This window comes from Primulina huaijiensis, chromosome 17, assembly GCF_012295235.1.
Source record: "Primulina huaijiensis isolate GDHJ02 chromosome 17, ASM1229523v2, whole genome shotgun sequence".
NCBI classification, from domain to species: Eukaryota; Viridiplantae; Streptophyta; class Magnoliopsida; order Lamiales; family Gesneriaceae; genus Primulina; species Primulina huaijiensis.
This window is the reverse complement of record NC_133322.1, coordinates 8758671-8780754: the sequence shown is the minus strand read 5'-3', so window position 1 is coordinate 8780754 and position 22084 is coordinate 8758671. Positions and strand designations below refer to the sequence as shown.

At 36.1% G+C, this 22084-nt stretch overlaps 1 protein-coding gene across 2 annotated transcripts; it reads left to right on the top strand.

The window, feature by feature from the left end:
- Positions 1 to 14295: 14295 nt before the first annotated feature.
- On the top strand, positions 14296 to 21870 carry LOC140962844 (light-mediated development protein DET1). Of its 2 annotated transcripts, XM_073421878.1 has the most exons (11): positions 14297 to 14716; positions 15655 to 16082; positions 16169 to 16397; positions 16951 to 17115; positions 18955 to 19023; positions 19167 to 19223; positions 20487 to 20567; positions 20662 to 20826; positions 20951 to 21046; positions 21497 to 21596; positions 21708 to 21870. In XM_073421878.1, exons 1-11 carry the CDS (start codon positions 14645 to 14647, stop codon positions 21845 to 21847), a joined length of 1602 nt encoding a protein of 533 aa, XP_073277979.1. In that variant the 5' UTR covers positions 14297 to 14644; the 3' UTR covers positions 21848 to 21870. The 2 variants fall into 2 exon arrangements, with proteins under 2 accessions (XP_073277980.1, XP_073277979.1); XM_073421879.1 differs by lacking the exon at positions 18955 to 19023 and having other exon boundaries at positions 14296 to 14716.
- Positions 21871 to 22084: the final 214 nt, after the last annotated feature.

Below are 22084 nucleotides of genomic sequence, written 5' to 3'. Positions count from 1 at the left end.
GTCCTACACATAAGCTCACATTAACATAGATAGGAAGAAAGAGTACATCAATGGCAATGAAAGGTAATCAATTCTCAAAGTTAAAATCAATAGATGCAGGATCGAAAACATACCGGATTATCCTAGGTAGAAGAAGTCATATAAAGTCCAAAGAACTTTCGCTCTGATACCAATTGAAACAACCCCCTCTCATGGCATTTAAATTTAAAAGGAAAAACATAAGCGGAAGCATTAACAATTGAAAGGGAAAGAACAATATACCATGTACCTCATAAACATGTCCAAAACTAATATACATAACCATTCACAATCATATCCTTCAACACATAGCCAAATGCCAACATAAATTTTACCTCATCATTCATTTAGAAAAATACATGATATTTTAAAACTTCACATGTTCACTAAACCCAAAACAAAAGTGACATAACCAAATAAAATCTTTCCCATTGCCTTTTATATGACTTCTCCGGCCTCAGACAATCCGCTTCAATCCTTTTTATCACCTGCATCACATGATATTAACTGGAATGAGATAAAACTCAGTAAGCATAAAGCTGTACATAACAAATACATATACATAGGATTGGCATGAAACATGACTATAGCAATGGCAATGAACAATGAATCAGTGGCAATGGACAATAAATCAATAGCAATAAACAATGAATAATACCATCTTCAATGAACAATAGATAACAAAGCAATATAGATGGTATTTCATGGTATGAATTAAAGGAAATGAAATGATAGTTCTGTGACATGTGACCTGTGGATAGTATCTCTTTGATATATAAATATATCAAAACTGTGAGAGATACTCATAATCATGAAATTGGCCAATGACATGCATGAATTACTATCATTCCTTGGCTTTAATCATATGAAATCTCATTGAGGCATTTAAACAAACACTTGGTAGGCGCAATGGTGTATTAGCTCCTTGATCAATGAATTCAATGGAAATGCTTGAACAATGAACATATAACAATATATAGATCAACTATATACCAATGAAAGGAGCTACTTAGCAATAACATGGCTTGATACATATAAAATCATGTGAGCACATGAAAGGAAGCTTCTACTTACAACCCAACAAGTAAATGATGGCTAAAGTGATCTTGAATGAATCCTACAACAATAAACATAATAATAACCATAAATCATCACCATAAATCCAAGAATTCAACTTAACCCTTCATCACTTCAAACCCTTCCAATTCCAAGAATATAAAAGTTCTTACCTTGAATCTTGGAGAATTAGGTAGAAACCACTAAGAAATCAACTAAAATCCTAGCACTTGGAGTAGAGAAATGAAGGAAAGAAAAATTTGAGAGAAAAGGGTTGGGAACGATCAAAGGAAAGGAGAGAAATGAGAAGTGTGAGGAAGTATCTAGATATGGGTATAAAAGACTTCCAATCCATAAAAAACGTGTTTTATTTTTTTTATACAGGCTTTCGGGCGCATATGCGCGACTTTCCGGGCGCATATGCGCGGCCTCTTCTGCCCAAACATTAAACTTCAGCACCCGGCGCATATGATCGAATTCTGGAGCATATGCGCGAATTCTGGAGCATATGCGCGCCACATTCTGCCAAAAAAACTCATTTTTGGGTTCCAAATTTGCAAAAGTGGTCAACGTAAAAGTTGTAGCCCTATGTGTTTTCTTGCATCTCCAATTGGCCTCATGTCATTTAAAGGTCTGAGTAAAAAATTATGCTCATTCTCTCAAAACACACGACACACTTCGGACCACTTTTGGCTCGTCTTTTCTAATGATTTGAACAAAACTCAAAACTTGAAAGTTATAGCCTTATATCTTATCTTTCTAATGAAAGTGGCCTCACATCAATTGGATCAATATACAAAACATTATGCGAAAAACCACAACTACTGCCAAATATTTCATACCGTTTCTCCACTTCCATGTCCTATTTAGCTCAAAATCAACTTTCTATTATATCCATTCATTTCCATAATCATCAGCACCTATGAACATAATACCAAAACAATAACCATAAACAATTACCATATATTAACCATTCCAATAAACATAACCATTATACATAATCTCAACCATCAAACTATATGAAATATCCATTACCATAATAAACCATAAATATCCAATAACCATATTTCCTAAACACCCAACCAAAACTAATATCATAAACAATAAAATGCTAAAAGGTTGAGATCTTACACAGTGGATACGTTCCTGTCATCCCAGTACTATGGTTAGTCTGATCAGGCTGTTTTGTTATGGGTCACTTGCTTTGAAACATGCCTCTACGAAAAATGATGAGATTTTGTATGTTCAAGTACGTTCTAGTATGCAGCATGTTTAAGAAAAGTTTTATGTTGATGGCACGTCTATGTACGTATGTACATATGCTCAAGCTTTTGATATGCAAGTTCATGTTTTAAGTATGTAAGCTCTATTTTGAAGTTGCATGTGGTTTTATTTCGTATTATTCGTTACTTCCAGTTTATACGTGTTGAGTCTTTAGACTCACTAGTCTTGTTTGATGTAGGTGAGGATGTTTATGAGGAGGCTGGAGGTGGGGACCAAGGAGCAGGCTTGGATTGAGCGGGAGGCTAAACCCGAGGACCGCCATGTTTTAATTTTTATGAAAACATTTATTTTTTATGTCAAATTTTGAATTTCAAATATTTTGTTGCAACAACTTGAGAGACGTGTAGTTTTACTTCTTTTATCGAATTTTGAATGTTCACTTTTTATTTAAGAAAATTTTTAATACTTCCGCAAATTTTAAGTAGAAAAAGTACGGTACGTTACATCGAAAGATGTATTTGACATTGAGACCTCAATTCTTGTGGAAACGTATGAAGAAGGGCATTGCTGAATTTATTTCAAAACGTCTGGTCTGCCAGCAAGTAAAAGCTGAGAGAATGAAACCGGGAGGATTACTCCATAGTCTTGAAATCCCGAAATGGAATTGGGAACATGTTGCTATGGATTTTGTGACTCATTATCTCGTTCTCCCAAGGGCTGTGATGCTATTTGGGTTATTATTGATCGGCTTTCGAAATCTGCACATTTCATTCCATATGAGCGGACTTATCCTTATAAGAGAATGGCCCGTTTATACATCGAGAATATTGTGAGACTGCACGGTGTTCCAATCTCAATTGTATCAAATCGTGATCCCAGGTTTGCTTCTAAATTCTGGGGTAGTTTCCAAGAAGCTATGGGTACGCGTTTGGCTATGAGTACTGCTTATCATCCTCAAACTGATGGCCAAACTAAGCGTACAATTCAAACGTTAGAGGATATGTTACGTTATGGATTTCAGAATGGGATGGCAAGATGCTTTACCATTTGTGGAATTTTCTTATAATAATAGCTTTCAAACGAGCATTGGTATGGCACTGTTTAAAGCCTTATACGGGAGACGATGTAGGTCACCGTTATTCTGGGATGAAATTGGTGAAAGACAATTGACTGGACCTGAAATGATACATGAAATGAATGATAAAGTTCAGTTGATTTGACAGCGGATGAAAGCTGCCTAGGATCGTCAAACGAGTTATGCGAATAAACGAAGACGACCCTTGGAATTCCAGAAAGGTGACAAAGTATTTTTGAAAATATCTCCCTTTAGAGGCACTATTCGATTTGGCATGCGAGGGAAGTTATCACCTCGATATGTTGGACCATATGAGATCCTTGATCGAGTTGGGGATATTGCCTATCGGTTGGCATTGCCACCAGCTTTATCTGCCATTGATGATGTTTTTCATGTTTCTATGTTGAGAAAGTATGAACCCGATCCATCACATGTACTTGCAACTGATGAGGTTGAACTCGATCCTTCTCTTTCCTATGTTGAGCAATCTGTTCGTATTATGGATCGGAAGGAGAAAGTATTGCGTAATAAATCGATTCCGCTAGTTTGAGTGCAATGGACACGACATGGTGTGGAGGAGTCAACGTTGGAATTGGAAAGCAAGATGCGAGAATCATATCCGCACTTGTTTGATGCTATTCCACCTGTTCCATTGTATTCAATGTATAGTGATCCATTTACTGATTTTAGTTTTGATATGTACTATAACTGGTGACGTATTATATGTTTACCAATGTTTTGTATATATGGACACTTGAGATTTCGAGGACGAAATCTTTTAAGTGGGAGATAAATGTAAGGACCGTGTATCGTATTATCGTAAATCTTATGTTGATTATCTAGAATTCATGAGACAATGGAAATGAGGATATATGTGGTGATAATGAAAGATTGTATTAGACATTGATTTGTGTTTGAAAAGTATGCTGAACCGCAATACAAAAGTGACACATGTTACGATTTTTGGCATAATCATCTAAGTATTAGTCCAAATGGGATGAGACTAATTCCATTGAAAATCTAATACATAGTACTAAAACTTTCATGTTTCGAGTTTTGTCCAAATCCATTTGGAAATATGGGCAAAATTATCCCAAAGTGTATCGTGTGCGTTGCAGTTCGAGCACTGACACATTTTTGGAGAATGAGCATAACTCTCGCATCCAATATCCAAATTGAGTGAGGTTAGTGGAAAATGAAAGCCACGACATAGAGCTACAACTTTCATGTTGACCACGTTTGCTAATTCGGAACCTAAAATAGCGTTTCGGAGAGAACAAGATGCGTACCCGCGCAAAACTGCGCGCGGGGGCAGAACTATCCGCGCATATGCGCGAGTTCGGTCGTGCATATGCGCGAGTACCTCTGTAGGACACAATATAATAGTTCTAAGGATGAGTTTGTTGATAAGTATCCTTCCATTTTCTCTTAAGCTTCGAAGGGAAATGTTGGAATTCGAATTCTAACTGTTGAATCTACCTTGAAACGTTATCCAAACACAAAACAAATTATATATTCGAAATCCTCGCGTTGAGAGCTTCCTTTTGAGGTAAGTTTCTTTTAATTTCAGCACCTTTAATTATGAAAGTGATGGAATAGCGTGTATTTGAAGTCGAGATTCATATATGTGGTAGAATAACCGACAAGAAACTAAGTTTTGAAGTCGGAATTGAATTATGTTATGATTTTGATTTGATATGAATTTTTGAAGTTTCAAAAGATATTTGAAACTTATATTGTTGAATTTGAATAAATTTATTGATTGAAATGAATAAGTTATTGGTGTAGATAGATTATTATACCGAAATCTTCAAGCTACATCAATTGGAAAAGAAGAATTGAGGTATGTTACGACCGGGTAACATACGACAGGTATCTGTATTATATGATATATGTTTGATTGATTGGATTGAGATTACATGTCTATATGCCTTATTTGTTGAGTTGATGTGGCATACATGACATGCACGTTTAGCTATGATCCTTGGATACCCTGATATGATTTGATTTGATTCTGGGGTTTGTAAACACGATGCTATGTTTGGTATTACATGACCCTTAAATCATAGTCATTGTGGCCCCGATGATTGATTGAGATTGGGATTTGATGACGTTTTGTCGACGTTATCATATGAGTATCCCTGATTGAGGCCGGTGTGCCAGCTAGAGCATTGAATTTATAGCGATTAGATTGATTCTGACATGTGCTCAGTGGATGGGCATTTGACCTGATACCTCCACGACATACATGCATTGCATATCATATATCATTGTTTAGATATCTGTGGTATATATTGTGGTTGCTTCAGACTGGGCGTTGCTCACCCCAGAGGGGGCTGTTGTTGTCTTTGTATGTTGACAATGACAGGTACTCCAGGATATCAGGAGACCGGAGAGGGTACTTCTGGAGGGAGTCACAGTTGAGCTGTGGTTTATGTTTTCCCAGTATATATATGTATCTATATATCGGGGCATGTCCCGAGGATATGATTTGTTGTTGTATGAGTTGTTTTGATTATGTGTGGGTAGATTTTATGAGGTGAGATGAAATACTATTTGTAGTATTCAAATAACATATTTTGAGCTCATTGTAAATAAATTTTAAACTCGTTTTCCGCTGTAATTAATTAACCCTAATCAAATTTCATTGTAATCACGATTTGGAGTTAAGGGCCCCACAGAATCGACTAGGAACGAATTTAGAATATGCAGTGTTTACAAATGAGTTTCAACATCGAGTTACGATTCATTTGTATTAAAACATAATCAAGGACTTTATCTATGCTGTTTGCATAGGTACACAGATAAAGTATAACGAAACCATTCAAAAAATAAATTATATAAAAATAAAGATTGTTTATTACACTTGAGTCAATAAATTCCCCAGCCAACAGTTGGCCTACAAGGCATCTACTCTAACATGGGCGTGGTCCAGGGAGGGTTAGGGTCAGGTGGGTGGCTCGGCTGGAAGCGTCCTGGTTTGGCTAGGAATCTTAGGTGCGAGTAACATGCTGGTGTGCAAATTGTGTGCCATCGGGCAGGGCTGTTGCGTGGGTTCCAGGGCTTGGCTGGTCTGGGTAGGGTCTGCGCATGGTCCAGGGAAGGTTATGGTCAGGTGGGCTCGGTGGTGGCTCAGCTGGAAGTGTCTTAGTTGGGTTAGGAGTTCTAGAGGCGCTAGGAGACTCACACTCAAAACGTGCAGAATTGTAGGACTCGTTGCTGGGCTTGTGTGCGAGCTAGGGGCTGGTTATAGTGGTTGGGATTGGTCAGGAGGGTGCCTAGATGGGTTGGATAGGGTTTGGCTTGATGTGGCTCAGGCGTGGCTCGAGTAAATTGAGAGATGGCTCGGGTGGTTCGATAAGAGGTCATATTTCGAATTTAATAAGAAAAAATTAGAACCATGGGTCCACGGGTGTTGTTCATGGCTTACAATGGTAGAATAAATAATAAAAATGTTAAGTTTAAAATTTGGTAGCAAAATAATGAGTTTTGGATTTATCCGGGATTTTATCGTCGCACGAAACGCTAATTAAAGAATTAATTGAAAAACCTAGTTTTAAGCTTTATAAAATTATGAAAATTATATTTAAGCTTAAATAATTATTTAGAATAATCTCATGTCATTAGAAGTGAGAAAAAGACAAATTCGAGAATGTTTACATACAGGGGCAAAACGGTCTTTTTACACTTAGAAAAAAAGGAAAACGCTTGGCAGCGTCCCGAAGGATCATAACGCATGTTGAATGATATTTTATGATTTAAAATGATGATTTTGATGATAATATGCATTTTTACAATTTATGGTAAAGCTGTGCAATTTATACTGTTTAAAATGCTATTTTTGGAAAGCTGTCTTATTTTATGATTTTTAAAGAAAAGAAAAATATTTTGAGGGATGTGAATTGACTGTGACAAATAATATAATATATGATATATGATTTTGTGTAGATGACGTGAGGGCCAAGGCCCAGAGGGAACTCATATTCGGGCCAAGGCCCCAGAGGGACCCCGTCTATGGGAAAAGGCCCCCGAAGGATCCCGACGATCGTATTTCCACGGTGAAGCCTAGTGCACACCCCCATGGACCATGTGGAGCTAAGACTGCAGTCGACCAAAGGATAAAAGCTAGTCACTTTCAAGGATCAAACTTCACCCAAAATGAGATATGATTGAAAGCTTATGATAAAAATGATTTTTATGATATATGATTTATGATGAGGATTAAAGCTATTTTTAAAATGATTTATTTATGCTTAAAGTTATTTTAAAATGATTTTTTTATTTATGATTTAATTATACTTTAATGATTTTTAAAGGATTTTAAAATGGTTTATTTATTGTCAAAAGCTATTTTAAATAAAAATATGATTTTTAAATGCATGTGAGTGTATATGTATTATTTGCTAATTATGTTTAGAGCGTGCTGAGTCTTTAGACTCACTAGGTTTGTATGATGCAGGATTTGAAGATTTTGGAGGCGGTGACATTGAGTCGATCGAGTGCAGCAGTACACACCCGAGTGCCTTTATGTTTCCGTACTAGCTAGATAGATTTATGATTTAAAGATTTTGCTAATGATTTTTATTAGAGATATTCTTATTCTTAATTTTATTGTTAGCCGATCTTTTTAAAGGTCGATTTAGGAATTTTCGGTTAGCCGATGATTTAGGATTTTATTTCATGCACTTGATATTTAAATTGTTAAATTATTATGATTGTTAGAAATGGTAAGTTATTTTATTTAGATAGTAATTTAGATTTTATGATTTAGTATAAAAAAATCGAGGTCGTTTCAATAAAGTTGTTATAAAATTTTTAAAAGAAAATATTTTTAGCCGATTTGGAATACTTAGAGCAATAATTAGTGATGGGAGAAGTCATTTTATAAATAAATCATTTTGTTCTTTGTTAAGAAAATATGACATTACACATAAAGTTTCTACCCCCTATCATTCTCAAAGTAATGGTCAAGTTGAACTTTCAAATAGAGAAATAAAACAAATTTTAGAAAAAACAGTTAATCCAAACCGAAAAGATTGGTCTTTAAGATCAACTGATGCATTATGGGCATATAGAACTGCATTTAAGACATCATTAGGGATGTCACCATATAGGTTAGTTTTTGGTAAACATTGTCATTTACCAGTTGAACTTTAACATAAAGCTTATTTGACAATTAAAGCATTTAATATTAATTTAGAAGATGTATCTAAATTAAGAAAATTTCAATTAAATGAACTTGAAGAATTAAAAAATGATGCATACGAAAATTCAAAGATTTATAAAGAAAAAACTAAAGCCTTTCATGATAAAAATATTATGAGAAAGTCATTTGAAATTGGACAAAAAGTTTTACTTTATAATTCTCGTTTGCATTTATTTCCAGGAAAACTAAGATCGAGATGGTCAGGATCATTTATAGTTAAATTTGTTTATCCTCATGGTGCTGTTGATATTGAAAATCCTAAAAATAATGATGTGTTTAAAGTTAATAGGCAAAGACTTAAGCCTTTTATAGAAAATGAAATTCTTAATGATGAGTTTATGCTTTTATATGATCCACAATAGTTGTTTGATATTTTCATTTTGTTTTTGCAGATATTGCTTCCTCGGAGTCTTTGAATAAGATGGCTCTGCTGACATATCTCCAAAGCTCAGGACTTAATTATTTTCAATGGAGTGTACATAGAAAAATTGCCCGAGCAGGGCGGTAGGGTTGGCTCGAATGGACCAAGCTATGAACGTTTCTGGTCGAGCCCCTCTTCGGGGTCGGGGGCCTTTCTTGGGCAATTCCTCCTGAGCTGTATGCACTTACTCTATATTGATGTATTTTTTCTGATTTGGCTAGTAAGCTTTCAAATATAATGAAAGGTTTTTTCACCAACGAATTGAAGAAGTCCCCCCATCCTCAACCCTTGAATGAAGGTGCGATCAGTAAGTCTGGCACAACAGAGGGGGCTTCTACCACTTTTGCAGTGAATCTTTGGAGATAGGCCGCATACTTTCCTGCTCCTGTTTCTTTATACATAATAAAATCAACGTAGTGAGCGGTTGTCTCTTGATACTAGAAAATCTATGCGAACACATCTTGCTGAAGTCTTCGAAAGTTCTAATACTCTATGGCTCAATCATGTTAAACCATTGTTTCGCTGCTCCTACTAAGATGTTGAGGAATACCTGACATTTGATGGGGTCTGTGTTGGTGCAGCACGGCAGCATTCTCGAACCAAGCCAAATGCTCGTATGGATCTCTTTTTCCATTGTATTCCCCTATACTTGGAAAGGAAGTTCTAATGAAGCATGGCTGCTAGTATTTCTGCCAAGAAAGAGAGGGCTCAGGAGAGGTGGATGAAGGCCTCCCTGAGCTTCTCGTAATTGTTGCATTTCTTCCTGGAACCTTATTATCTCATCCGCAACTTCATTCTGACCCGAGGAAGGGTCATTGACTTGTCTATGTGCCAACACTTACTTTATAGTAGTAGTGATCAACTGGGTGATTTGGGCCATATTCAAAGGATGAGGTGGCGAGAAGGATTATTTTCTATGCTCGATTCTTGATTGATACTGGCCTCATTCTCCTAGTTTGGGCCACAGCCTATTCCACGACCACATCTTCCTCTTCCTCTCAACATCTTAGTCCTTTTTCTTCAGTTTCCTACACATGACGTCAATTGATGATGCTACAAATTTAATGTACCTTGGGTTCGGTCTGGTAAGCTAAAATATGACAATCTTTGTTGTAAATGCCCTGGTCGAGCTTCTCTTGATTGAATTATTTTCTGATCAGAATGTCCCTCATCTTTGTATCTCCCTAGCTAAATACTTGTGCGAACGAACAAACATTAGAGAGCACGAGAACTATTTGCCCGTAACCCTCCGATACTTAAGTCAGTCTGGAGAGCAAAAAAAGTGCAAATATAGTAGTTCTTGTGTAAGTAATGACTGAATCAATGTAACAATGATGAGTACCTGCTATTTACAGGGGTAGAAATGACCATAGCCCGTGTATGACAAGAACTCTGGTATGGTAATTTACCTTAAACTAGATATTTAGTTTGATCTTATCTTATCTTTAGTAATTTGTAAATTTGAATTATATATCCCTAATCTTTTGAGATTATTTCCTTAATACAAAAGATTTATTCAATATTTTTGTATAATTGATACTTTATTCACTGTCATACTTGTATGAGTTCGGGTGGGTGCACTCTTAGGTTGACTGATCGGCCATAATGTGCTAGATTGCTTGGGTTCTACCGTATGGGGTCGTTCCAGAGCAGAGTAATGATTTGGACTCCGAGTAATTTATTGGACATCTACTTTGGCTTTAACTGTATTCAATATGTGCTCATCATTTCGACTAATGGGCTTGATGTTGATCGGGTCGATACAAATCACATTCAAATGGGGATATCAAACATAATAATTGAAACGTCTGCCCTTTTTATCGCTTATGAGTACTAGAAAATTTTTTTTTTTTTTAAAAAAAAAACCTCACATAGCATTCGGGCGAACCATAAAATTTCATAAAATATTTTTGACATCATTTTAAAATAAACAACCAACTAACATTTTTCTAAATTTAAAAATAACATTTGAAAAGTATAGCCCATACTATAACCTCTCAAAAACCACTCATAACCATGATAAAAGTAATAAAATCTTTTAACATAAATCATAACATATATGCGGAAACTAGCGTCGGTCCTCGGGTCATGTGCACCTCCAGTGCAGTCGGATCAACCATCAAGACCTCCATTAGCATTATCATGATAACCTGCATCCACCACACCTAGTGAGTCTAAAGACTCAACACACCATAATCTTTATAACAAATAATACATATAAAACCACATGCAACAGTGAAAATTACTTGTACTTAAAATATCGTTTTCATGAAGATGCATAAACTTTAAACATGAACATTTTCTTAAACATTTTCTTGATGCATAAACTTCAATTAAAACGTTTTCATGATATGCATAACATAAACCTTAACTTTTTCCTTTTCCTCAACATGACATGACATAAAACCCTTTTCATGATCATAAACATTTTGCCTTTTCCTTTTCCTTTGTTGAATTCAGATCGTTAATTGTGACTTTCCTCACATGACATGATCGATGGATCCATCTAAATATACCCACAGTACTGGGCGGCGGGGACATCAGCGACGCTCTCACCGGTCAACTGAGCCTTGGCCTAACATGATCGAATAGAAATACGATCGTCGGGGCTCCCTCTGGGGCCTTCTCCCCTCACGATATCCCCATTCTTCCTCAAACCTCATAACCTCATGTTCGCAATAATGGAAACACGATCGTCGGGCTCCCACTGGGACCATCACCCTCACGACATCGCCATTATTAACGAATTAGTCACAATCACTTCATATCCTTCAACATTTTTCATTCACATCACTTTAGAAAAATCCTGAATAATATTTACATTTTCCATTTTGAAACCAAGCATGCAACATGTATTTTAAATGTCTTCCTTAAATCATAAAAATCCTTTAGACCTTTAAAAATCATTAATTAATCATGAACATTTCATAAACATTTAAAAATATCATATTTGACATAAAAACAGCATTTCGGGCACTGCCATGACCTTTACTAATTTCCCGATGTAAAAAGACCGTTTTACCCCTGGACTCGACTTTTTACGTTTTCGACTTTTTCTTGATTTCATGACTCTAACATGACCCAAATAATTATTTAAGCTTATAGGAATTTTTTCGTAATTTTATTTGGTTTAAAACTTAGACTTTTTCAATTATCTTTTCTTAATTATTTTAACGGTGTTTTAATCCCGAAAAATACCAAACTTTAATATAAAATTCCTAAATTCTAAATTTAGTCTTTTTATATTATTTTAGCCCTTATGGATCACGACTCGACCCCCGTGAGCCGTTTTCCAAATTTCCTTTATTTTAAAACTCACTTTGACACCTAAACTTCGACCCCGAGCCATCTCTTAATTTTATCGAGTTACCCCCAAACCAAATCGAGCCAAAATGTGCCCAACATGTTAAATTAGCCTACTGGACTCTGAGTTTGCCAAAACGACACCCCAAAACCGAAAAACGAAACCCTCCCTTAAGATACATAAGCTGGCCGAGAGTTGCACATGGGGTGAACTCTAGTTTTGTACACTTGAGGACCTAGCCGACTACCCAGTACCCGAGCCAACCCCCATTACACCTTCCTAGGACCCTAAAGAGTCACCCTAACCCAGTCCACGAGCCCTGGACCGAACTCCTTCCCATACCCAAGCCGTGAAACCCCAGCGCCCCATCACACACTCTCAGGTAGGAGTCCTTGTTTACAAGGACTCCTACCAGCCCTCACGAACCGAACCCTCACGTGGATAGGGTCCCTTCCCCGACTAAACGATCCCCTGGCTGAGCCCTGGCCCCAAGCCACGACCCAAACCAGCCCCTGGACCAAGGAACCCGAACCCCTAAACTCATGACAGCAGCTTTCGTTCCTTTTTTTTTTCACATGGTTCGCTCCTCCTTGCTTCAACTTTGGTTGTTATGGTGAGTATGTTAGGAACTTAAATCATGCATAGACACCACTGGTTCCAACCTAAATTCATGGCAGTCCCCTTTTCACAAAAGCTTTAGGAATTTTTATCAAAATATCATGTTTCTTCATGGGTGCATGCAAAAATTCGAAAATACTTGAAACAAAATCATGGCCTTCATACATACAATAATTTAAACGATAATATGATATGATGGATGAGAAAAGGGAGATTAAGGTGTGCCTTTGCGTAATATACGCTCGAATATCCTTTGACGACGAAGAATGGGACGTGTCGACGCTTGGCTTGAAGCTAACTTTCGAAAATTCCTTCCCAACAAGGTGCAGCCGTGAGATTTTGTTGAGAGAAAGCTGCCGTGTGTGTGTTGTGTGGTGTTGGGAGAGTTTTTTTTCAGTTTTAAAAAAAGTGAGTGGCCGATTTTTCCTTTCAAGTAGACTAGGGTTTGATTTAATTAATAAATTAAATACTAAGTTAATCACCTACAAGGCTAATTAGGCTTATTAAGCCACCTTAGTAGGCCCATTAGTCTAATTAGGATTTAAATAAAATAATACCAAAGTTTTTCTTTATTTAAAGATGTGAATTTATTAGCCGGGTTGCTAAGAAGCTCGATTTTTTGTTGAAAAACCAACACCGATAAAATTTACGTCTCGGCGTATAAAATCACCTCAAAACCCTATATTTTCAAAAGTGCTAAAAAGCATCACCCATATTTTAAATAATTAAAAATAATCATTTAATAAAAATATTTTACATTTTTTTTTCAGCCCTCGGTTCCCGTTCCTCGATCGTCACTTGAATATTCCTAAAAATACAATTTTATGCATGATGACAATAAAAATCTCATTTAGCATATGCACAAGTATGTCACATAATTAATTAGCAATTAAAATCAATTACTTACTCATTTTCAAATTTCCTAGATTCGCATGCGGTTGGATTACGTTGTCTAAATTTTGGACCTTACAATATTATTGTCTGAAACTTGAAGAGCTCAAATAAGAAATATGAGAGTGCATGTTGGATAGTGACATTGATCCTTTACTTGTAGATTTTGTATGAATGCTCAGCGAACTTGGACTTTTGTAAATGAAGTGAGTTAAATGATTAAATTGAGCTTATAATCTATCAATAATTATATTTTTTTTTATTTCAACATAAATGTGATCGGAGAAAGTAGTGAGAGTGATTAAGAGAAATAAAATGAATTTATTATTAAAGTTACGATTTTAGTAAGTTCTATCGCCAAAAAAACACAATTGTTTAAAATTATGATTTGAAGCAAAATCCTAACTTTTGCAATCTCTAACTCATATAATTCTCATCTTGGCAAAGATATTTTGGATTGTGTAACAAACATGATAGGCGGGCAGTAGACGGCCTCAAAATTTGTGCAGCGTAGATGGATACAACGTTGTTAATTTCCCTCAAAACATATATCTGTGGACTAAATACACTGCAACCAAAAATTACACTGTTTCTCTCTCACCCACTATTTCACACGTACAAACCACGCCCATCCCTTCACACCTTCAGCTGTTTCCTTCCTCTGTTTCACCAGTCAAATTCCTCAGAAAATCAACAAATATATGCACGCGGAAGCCGACCAAAGTCTACTGGTGGGATTTCGAGCCTAAGCTTTTCTACATGGCTTGGGGAAGAATGAGTGGATAAGTTTTGAAAAGAGAAGGGAAAAAGAGGATCTTTGCGTGAAAATTAATGTTTAGAAGCAACAATGTTGCGGCCCGAGTTTTCGAGCGCCAGATTTTTACCCCTGCTCCTGGCACCAGTGTACTTTCTTTTCTTTATGGGTTTCTATGTTTTCTGTTCGTACTCATTTTTATCGGTTTGTTGTGGATCCTATGAGTTTTTGATGATTTTTCTGTGAAAAAATTATGTGAATTGGGTCTGGAGTTTGGCCAAGATTAGAGTAATTTTTGTTGCAAATGATCCATTTGGTTCTCTGTAGCATTGAAGTGGTGAATTGGACTTGGGTAGTAGTAGGATTATACTTTTTGACTTGTGTATTCATCGTTGCTTGACCTGGGATAACTGAGTGGACAGTGTAAAATGTGAATTAATTTAGTCGTGGCTGAGTTAGCATGCCTTATTGATTCCTCAATGGAGAGCGTGGATTTGGAGGTTTGATCACTTTTATGCATTTAATAATCAAGCATCTTGAGCTCTAATTTATCAGAGAATATGAAGATCAACAAGATCGGCATATCCAAGAAGTTAGGCAAAAGTGCACTCAAACTTTCAATGCTTTGTGATTGCTTGAAGAATTTGAACAGTCTAGTCCCATTTCAGGGAAAGATTGCACTTTTTGAACTGGTTCAAGTATTATGCAGATAGTAATGTGAAATTTCTGGATTTCTATCACTGCTTGATAGCAAAGACTGTCGCTTAGATTTTCATAGCTATTTGTTTTCCTCAGGTCCTGCTGTTGGATGATTTACGAGAACAATTTCTTAAGCATACCCTTAAACATTAAATTCTAGAACCTTGTAGTTTTTTTAAGTTCAGTGACAAGGTATAGTACCTTATATCCTTCAGCTGGATTAATCAGGTTCTCTTTGTTTGTGCAAAGGACAAAACCGTCATGATCATGAACTTTATAAAGACACAAACTCAATATTCTCTTCTTATTATTCGAGATTTTACTTGATCTCTATTATATTCCAATAACCTAGCTACATCATGAACTCTAAACCATTTATTGGTTCCAGGTCCATTGCGCCAGACGATTTTACGAAAACATAGTTCCAAGTCATACTATTTACGACATTGAGTGCCCAGATCTTCTATTTCGTAAATTTAGTGATGATGGACAATACCTCATAACTTTCAGCCGGAATCATCAGGATCTCATTGTTTACAGAACAACATGGCTCTCATTTTCTTGCAAAGACCACTATTGTGATGCTCAAGATCTTCCTTATAAAGCCAGCAAATTTGAGAGCTTCTTCACTCGATTATACAGTGTCACTCTTGCATCCGCTGGTGAGCTCATTTGCAAAGATTTCTTTCTTTACACGGAGAGAAATCAGTTTGGAATTTTTGCGACTTCCTCTGCTCAAATCCACGACGCACCTGCTGTTGGGGGTGCAGTTCAAGGTGTCCCATCCATTGAAAAGATAACCTTTCATCTTGTGAGGTTTGTAGTATATTTGTCGAGTTCCAAGTACTGTGACATTTATATGACTAAACTTTGATTTTTTTGGTTTGAACGGATTCAAATAGATTGGAAGATGGAGTAATACTTGATGAGAGGATTTTCCACAATGATTATATCAATTTAGCACATAGCATGGGTGTTTTCTTGTATGATGATTTATTAGCTGTGCTGTCCCTCCGTTATCAGAGAATACACATTATCCAGATTAGAGACACTGGCATCTTTGTCGATGTGCGGGAAATTGGGGAATTTTGTCGTGAAGATGATGAGCTTTTTCTTAATTCCAGTGCCCAGGCAAGTGGTATTGCTTAAGGCTGTTGAAACAATCATTAAAGTTGTATGGGTGTTTTGTATTTCTTTTTTTATTTTGCTTATCGCATCATTGAAAACCTAAAAATACCAAACTCATTCGTTATAAATGTGGCTTAACAGATCCTTGTCGCACACAATTGTGTAATATTATATAGTTGGAGGATATATTGATTTAAGACAGCGCTTTCTATTATGGAAGTTTGGAAAACGAATCTCAATATTTTTTTATCCTTTTTAGTTTGCTTAAAGAAATTTACTTGTGGAAGGTAGAGGCCAATTTAGATTGGTAAATCTTATTTATAAATGCTTAGAACAACTAGCACAGGCATTAGATTACCAGAAAGTACTTTGCAACCGACTTCTTCATTAAGCGGTGGGATTTTTGTTCGGCATATGATTATGGAGATGAGACTTAGCATCGAAAGGATGGAAGAACTTGATATGTTTTCTTTTTAAGCTAGTTATTTATGTTATTATGATTTCTTGTTGATCATTTGTTTAAAATGGTAGCCTGACAGAAAATTTTATTCATCAGTATATGACAAAATCAAGTGTAAATGGAGCAAATCAGGATGACACCCACGGAAATGGTTTGCAACAGGTCCAAATTCAAGAGGTTTCTTTCTTGAGTGGTTTAAAGCAGCGCTTGCTTTCATTTATTGTCCAAGGGATATGGAATGAAGAAGATGACCCTACACTTGTAAGTTGTATCTTTATTGAGGATCCTGGAGTTTCTGTTGTTTTCTTTTGCCTCACTATCAATATAAATTGCTTTCCTCGTTATTTTTATTTCCTTGGTCGTTCATGCATCTATTTTTTACTTTGCTGCATCTTTCTTTAATTGTGTTTAGTCATAAAAAGTTGGAAAGCCTTCATGATGACATCGATAAACTCCACTGCTTGGTGAACAGGTGATCCCACATGTTTTTTTTTTGTTTTTTCCAAATTGATTTCAGATGAAAGATTATGGTAATAGCAAGGAAATGAAGCTCGTTTATGTTTTGGGTACTTTCCTTGATGGCCTAAGGCATACAATCCAAGTATATTTTTTAAAAGAAACGCCACCTCGGGGAGGCGTTGGGTTTGACGTGGACCTTTAGTAATTGGAACGAATTGAGTGTGAATCGTTCATTCTTCAAGTTTCTCCTTTATAAAGTGTTTGTCCATTTCAACACGCTTTCTTCCATCGTGTAAAACTGAATTATGATCAATATTGATAGCTGCTTTGTTACCACATTATAGCTTCATAGGACAACTCGCTGGTCTTTTGAGTTCCTCTAGAACTCTCCTTAGCCACAGAATCTCACAGACATATGATGTAGATTTTTTCAAGACATTCTCTACTTTTGCTCATATTCAATTCAAATAATTCTTTCTATTGTTGTGATTTGGGAGTGACCCGTTTTTCAACTAGAATTCAATATTTCCTTCATGTATGGTGACTTTGCTGAAGATTGTTTATGGAACAACAGAATATGTTGCTAAGGGTGTAAAAATGGTGTGAAAACTTAATCAAGCTATGTATGGCTTGAAACAAAGTCCACGTACTTGGTATGACAAAATTCAGCAGGTGATGATGTTTGGTGGGTTTCGTCATTGCCAATCAGATCGTTCTATTTTTGTTCGTCATGGATTGTACTAGTTTTTATGTTGATATTCCATTGGTAAGTAGTGACATTGCCGGCATAGACGTTAAAAACTATCTAAGAAATTCTTTTGTGACAAAAGATATGGGATGACCTAGATACTTTCTTGGGATAGGGATTGTTAAATAAGATATTAATCGGTCTTGAAGGAAATATGCACTTGAACTTTTACGAGAGACTGGAGCACTTTGGTGTAAACTTGAAAGCATTCCTGTGGATCTCAAATGTTTTGAGAACTCATCACAGTATTGTCAACCAGTCGGCCTTTTATCTTTAACTGTTACAAGACCTGGTATAGCATTTGATGTGGAACTTGTAAGTCAATTGTGTAGAAACCTAAGCTTGTAAATTGGAAGGCTGCGTTGAGAATAATTGCTTACATTCATTGAAACATCTCCTAAAAAAGGCTTGGTGTATAGGAACAATGGACATTTGAATGTCGAAGCCTATCCAAACTCTGGATATGCTGGTGACGGAGTTCGTAGAAAATCTACATCAGTTATTATATGTATGTGGGTGGAAACCTGATGAGTGTAGTAGAATTGAAATGTGGTTTCGATATTAATGCAGAAGTCTAGTAATAGAGCTGTGTATCATCCAGCTTGTAAATTGATGTGGCTGAAGACTCTATTGACTGAAATAACGACTTTATATTTCCAACTTGAGGGACAGTAGTTAGAGAGTAATTATACCATGTTAGTGATAAAATTGTATCTATTGTGGGTTGTTGGCTCTGGGTGTTAGATCTTTTGAAGCCCTATTTATTTTATAGCTTTCCTAGTATAAGGAGATAACCTATACATCTCAGTCAATCAAGTTGCCTTAATTTAAACATAATGCATCAAGTCTTTTTCTTAATAGTTTTTCTTTTTTCTTTTTTTTTTTTGTATCAGAGAATGCAATGCCTGAAGAAGAAATTTTATTTCCATTTCCCAGATTACGTTGATTTGATTATCTGGAAGGTATAGAATCAACGTTACAGAAACTTATGCACCCTAGGGACATAATATTTTGTTTGTTTATTGTTGTATCTAAATGATTTTCTTTCGTGTTTATTTTCCTACTTTACTGAATTTTTTAATATCCAATAAATTTTATTGGACAGGTGCAATTCCTAGACCACCATCATCTGTTGATCAAATTTGGTAGCGTGGATGGTGGGGTGAGTTGTTTTTTTATCAATTAATTGATTCAATTTAATGGCATTTATCTTCGTGTTAGTTGGGGATTGGTACCTTTTGGTCTGTCCAAGAATCTAAATTGCTGCTGAACATATGGGGAAGATGCAGATAACCTCCACTTGATTTATGCTACTATAGCTTCAAATAATGCTTATAATTTTCCCCATGGTTCTAAAATTCGCTGAGCGTCAGACTAGCGCCTAGAGGCTAGAGCCTAGGCCACCAAACTTTGTTAAAATCCAATTGACATCTGGTTCATTCCTCGTGCTTAAGGCAATCAGAATAATAGGCAATGCAAAAAAAATCAAAATAAAGACAAAAATTATCTTTAGGGTCTGGTTCGATTTTCTTATGTGTGCTGAAGTAAACAGACAAATAAGATGAGAGTGGCCTGTTAGGGCAAGCGTAAGCCAACAAATCGTGATTTTAATTGGGTTTTCAATCCCAAAAAATTAAATGCACGAGCCTATAATTCTTTCTTATGTCATGTTCTAGTTTCATTCGACTTTCAAAAATTAAAAGCCCAAAATTTTTTTTCCAAAAACACTTTAACGTCTAGGCACCTTGAACCGTCTAGACCCGCCTAGGCGCCTTTGCCGCATAGGCTGACTGCTTAAAACCTTTTCGGTGCGGTCAAGCGGCCGTCTAGCCCGAGTTTTAGAACAATGATTTTCCCCATAATGTTAGCTCAGTTTGCACACTTTGGTTTGCTCGGTGTTATAAAAAGTGGGAAAAAGTGTCAATTAAGCGCGAAGCATGAGTAAAACGTTTCGATTGTGCAAAAGAGAGAAAAAACGGTCAACTTTAGGTTGACCGCATTAAGCGTGAAAGGGCGCAGAATTTTTAAATAAAATTTAAGTCGCTTTTTTTATTCTAAAAAAAGTCATTTTTTATTCTAAAAAAAGTCATTTTTTATAATAATAGTTAACTTTTAAATTTCAAATCAAAAAACCCTAAAGGCATCAAAAACAAATCTCACATTCCGAGAATAATGAAAGGTAGAGCAATAGAATGCTAATTTCAACTTATTCGGTAGTTTTATTGGCTCAGCCATCATTATCGGCTCTATTACCAATGCTTAGAATTTTTTAGTGCTTTGTGGTCCAGCTTGAGCTTATTAGACATCTTGAGCATCATATGTCTATGCATGTCAATTGCCATTTATTTAGTGTTTCTAAATAGTTAAAATGTTTCATGAAAACGAATCCGTGTTGATCTGCTAACTGGTTTGATCCATGCTACAGGTGGCACGAAATGCGGAAAACCATCCTGCATTTTTTGCTGTATATAATATGGAGACAACTGAAATTGTTGCATTTTATCAGGTTTCAAATGTTGAAATTCTATTTCACCTATAAACTATATTAGTTCACTAAAATATGATCAGTATCGGCTCTGATACGGTGGATTATTATGTAGAACTCGGCGGATGATCTTTATTCGTTGTTTGAGCTGTTCTCTGACCACTTCTATTCCTCGTCGAAGAACTCATTCCTTGTGAAGTTTATATCTACTCATTCCAACAATATACATGCCCTGGAGCAACTAAGATGTAACAAGGATAAAGCTAACAGCTTGCCTCAGGTATTTACTTTTTGGGGGTATTTGAACTAGGAAAACTCAAATTTAGAGTTATCTGTTTCATCTGTATCAACTTTCGTTCTAATAATTCTTGCACAATCATATTGTCATTTTTTTTATGTTGCAGTTTGTGAAGAAGATGTTAGCCACTTTGCCTATTAGTTGTCAGTCACAGAGTCCTTCACCCTATTTTGATCACTCGCTCTTTCGATATGACGAAAAGGTTTGATTTGATAGTCCTTGTTCTATTGTTACATTCTAAATTTATGTGGAAACTTCAAATTTAGGCTGTGGTATTTACTATCTTGAAGATATTTTACTCGTAAGACACGGAGTTAAATTGTTCAAAAATTGTGGACATAAGCCATTGAAGTGGCAATATTTTTGCTTGGGCTTTGTGTTTTACTAGAAAACAAAAATACTCAGCCTTCAGATGGTTGAGCACAGATGGAGATATAGAAGTATTTTAATATGAAAAGTTGAGTTAAAAGCAATAATTATGTTGAGAGATGAAAACAAGGTGAAAATATATTGTTGGCACATCAGAGATGAAATGATTTCTTATGGTTGGATAGAACCAGGGTTTATTTCGACGTGTAAAATGGTTTCGTGTAGAATGAAGTTATGCATTGGATTGGAATATCTCCTTAACTACATGCTATAACTACTGCAGCTAATTTCAGCGGCCGACCGACACAGACAGTCTACCGACCACCCCATCAAATTTATATCACGGAAGCAACCAAATATTCTTAAATTCAAGATCAAACCAGGTACTTACTTTAAACCTCGTACGTGCTTCGTCGAATATATGTGCAGACCCTTGTATCTAGTGTTATTTTCTTGTCTGACCTTTGAATTAACACAATCCTTATTTTTCAAAGGACCTGAATCTGGCAGTGCTGATGCCCGAGCAAAGAAGATATCTTCGTTTCTATTCCATCCAACATTACCTCTAGCGATCTCTGTCCAACAGAGCCTAATTTTGCAGCCAGCAGTTGTTAATATTCACTTTCGTAGGTGATTCTTTCGACCCACATGATGTTATTTACTTTTACCCCGGAAAAAAGGAGCTGAATAGTCTGACATAGCCGTAGAGCATGTATAAATATTTAAATTTTACATGTATGTTGATGAACAATAAAAGGCGTCTGCCAAGTGAAACTTAGATACATAGATTCTCCTCACGAGATCCGTCTCTACTTCCTCTCAAGTGTTCTCTGTGGATCCATTATTCTCCTATGCTAAAAAGGTTGAAGAA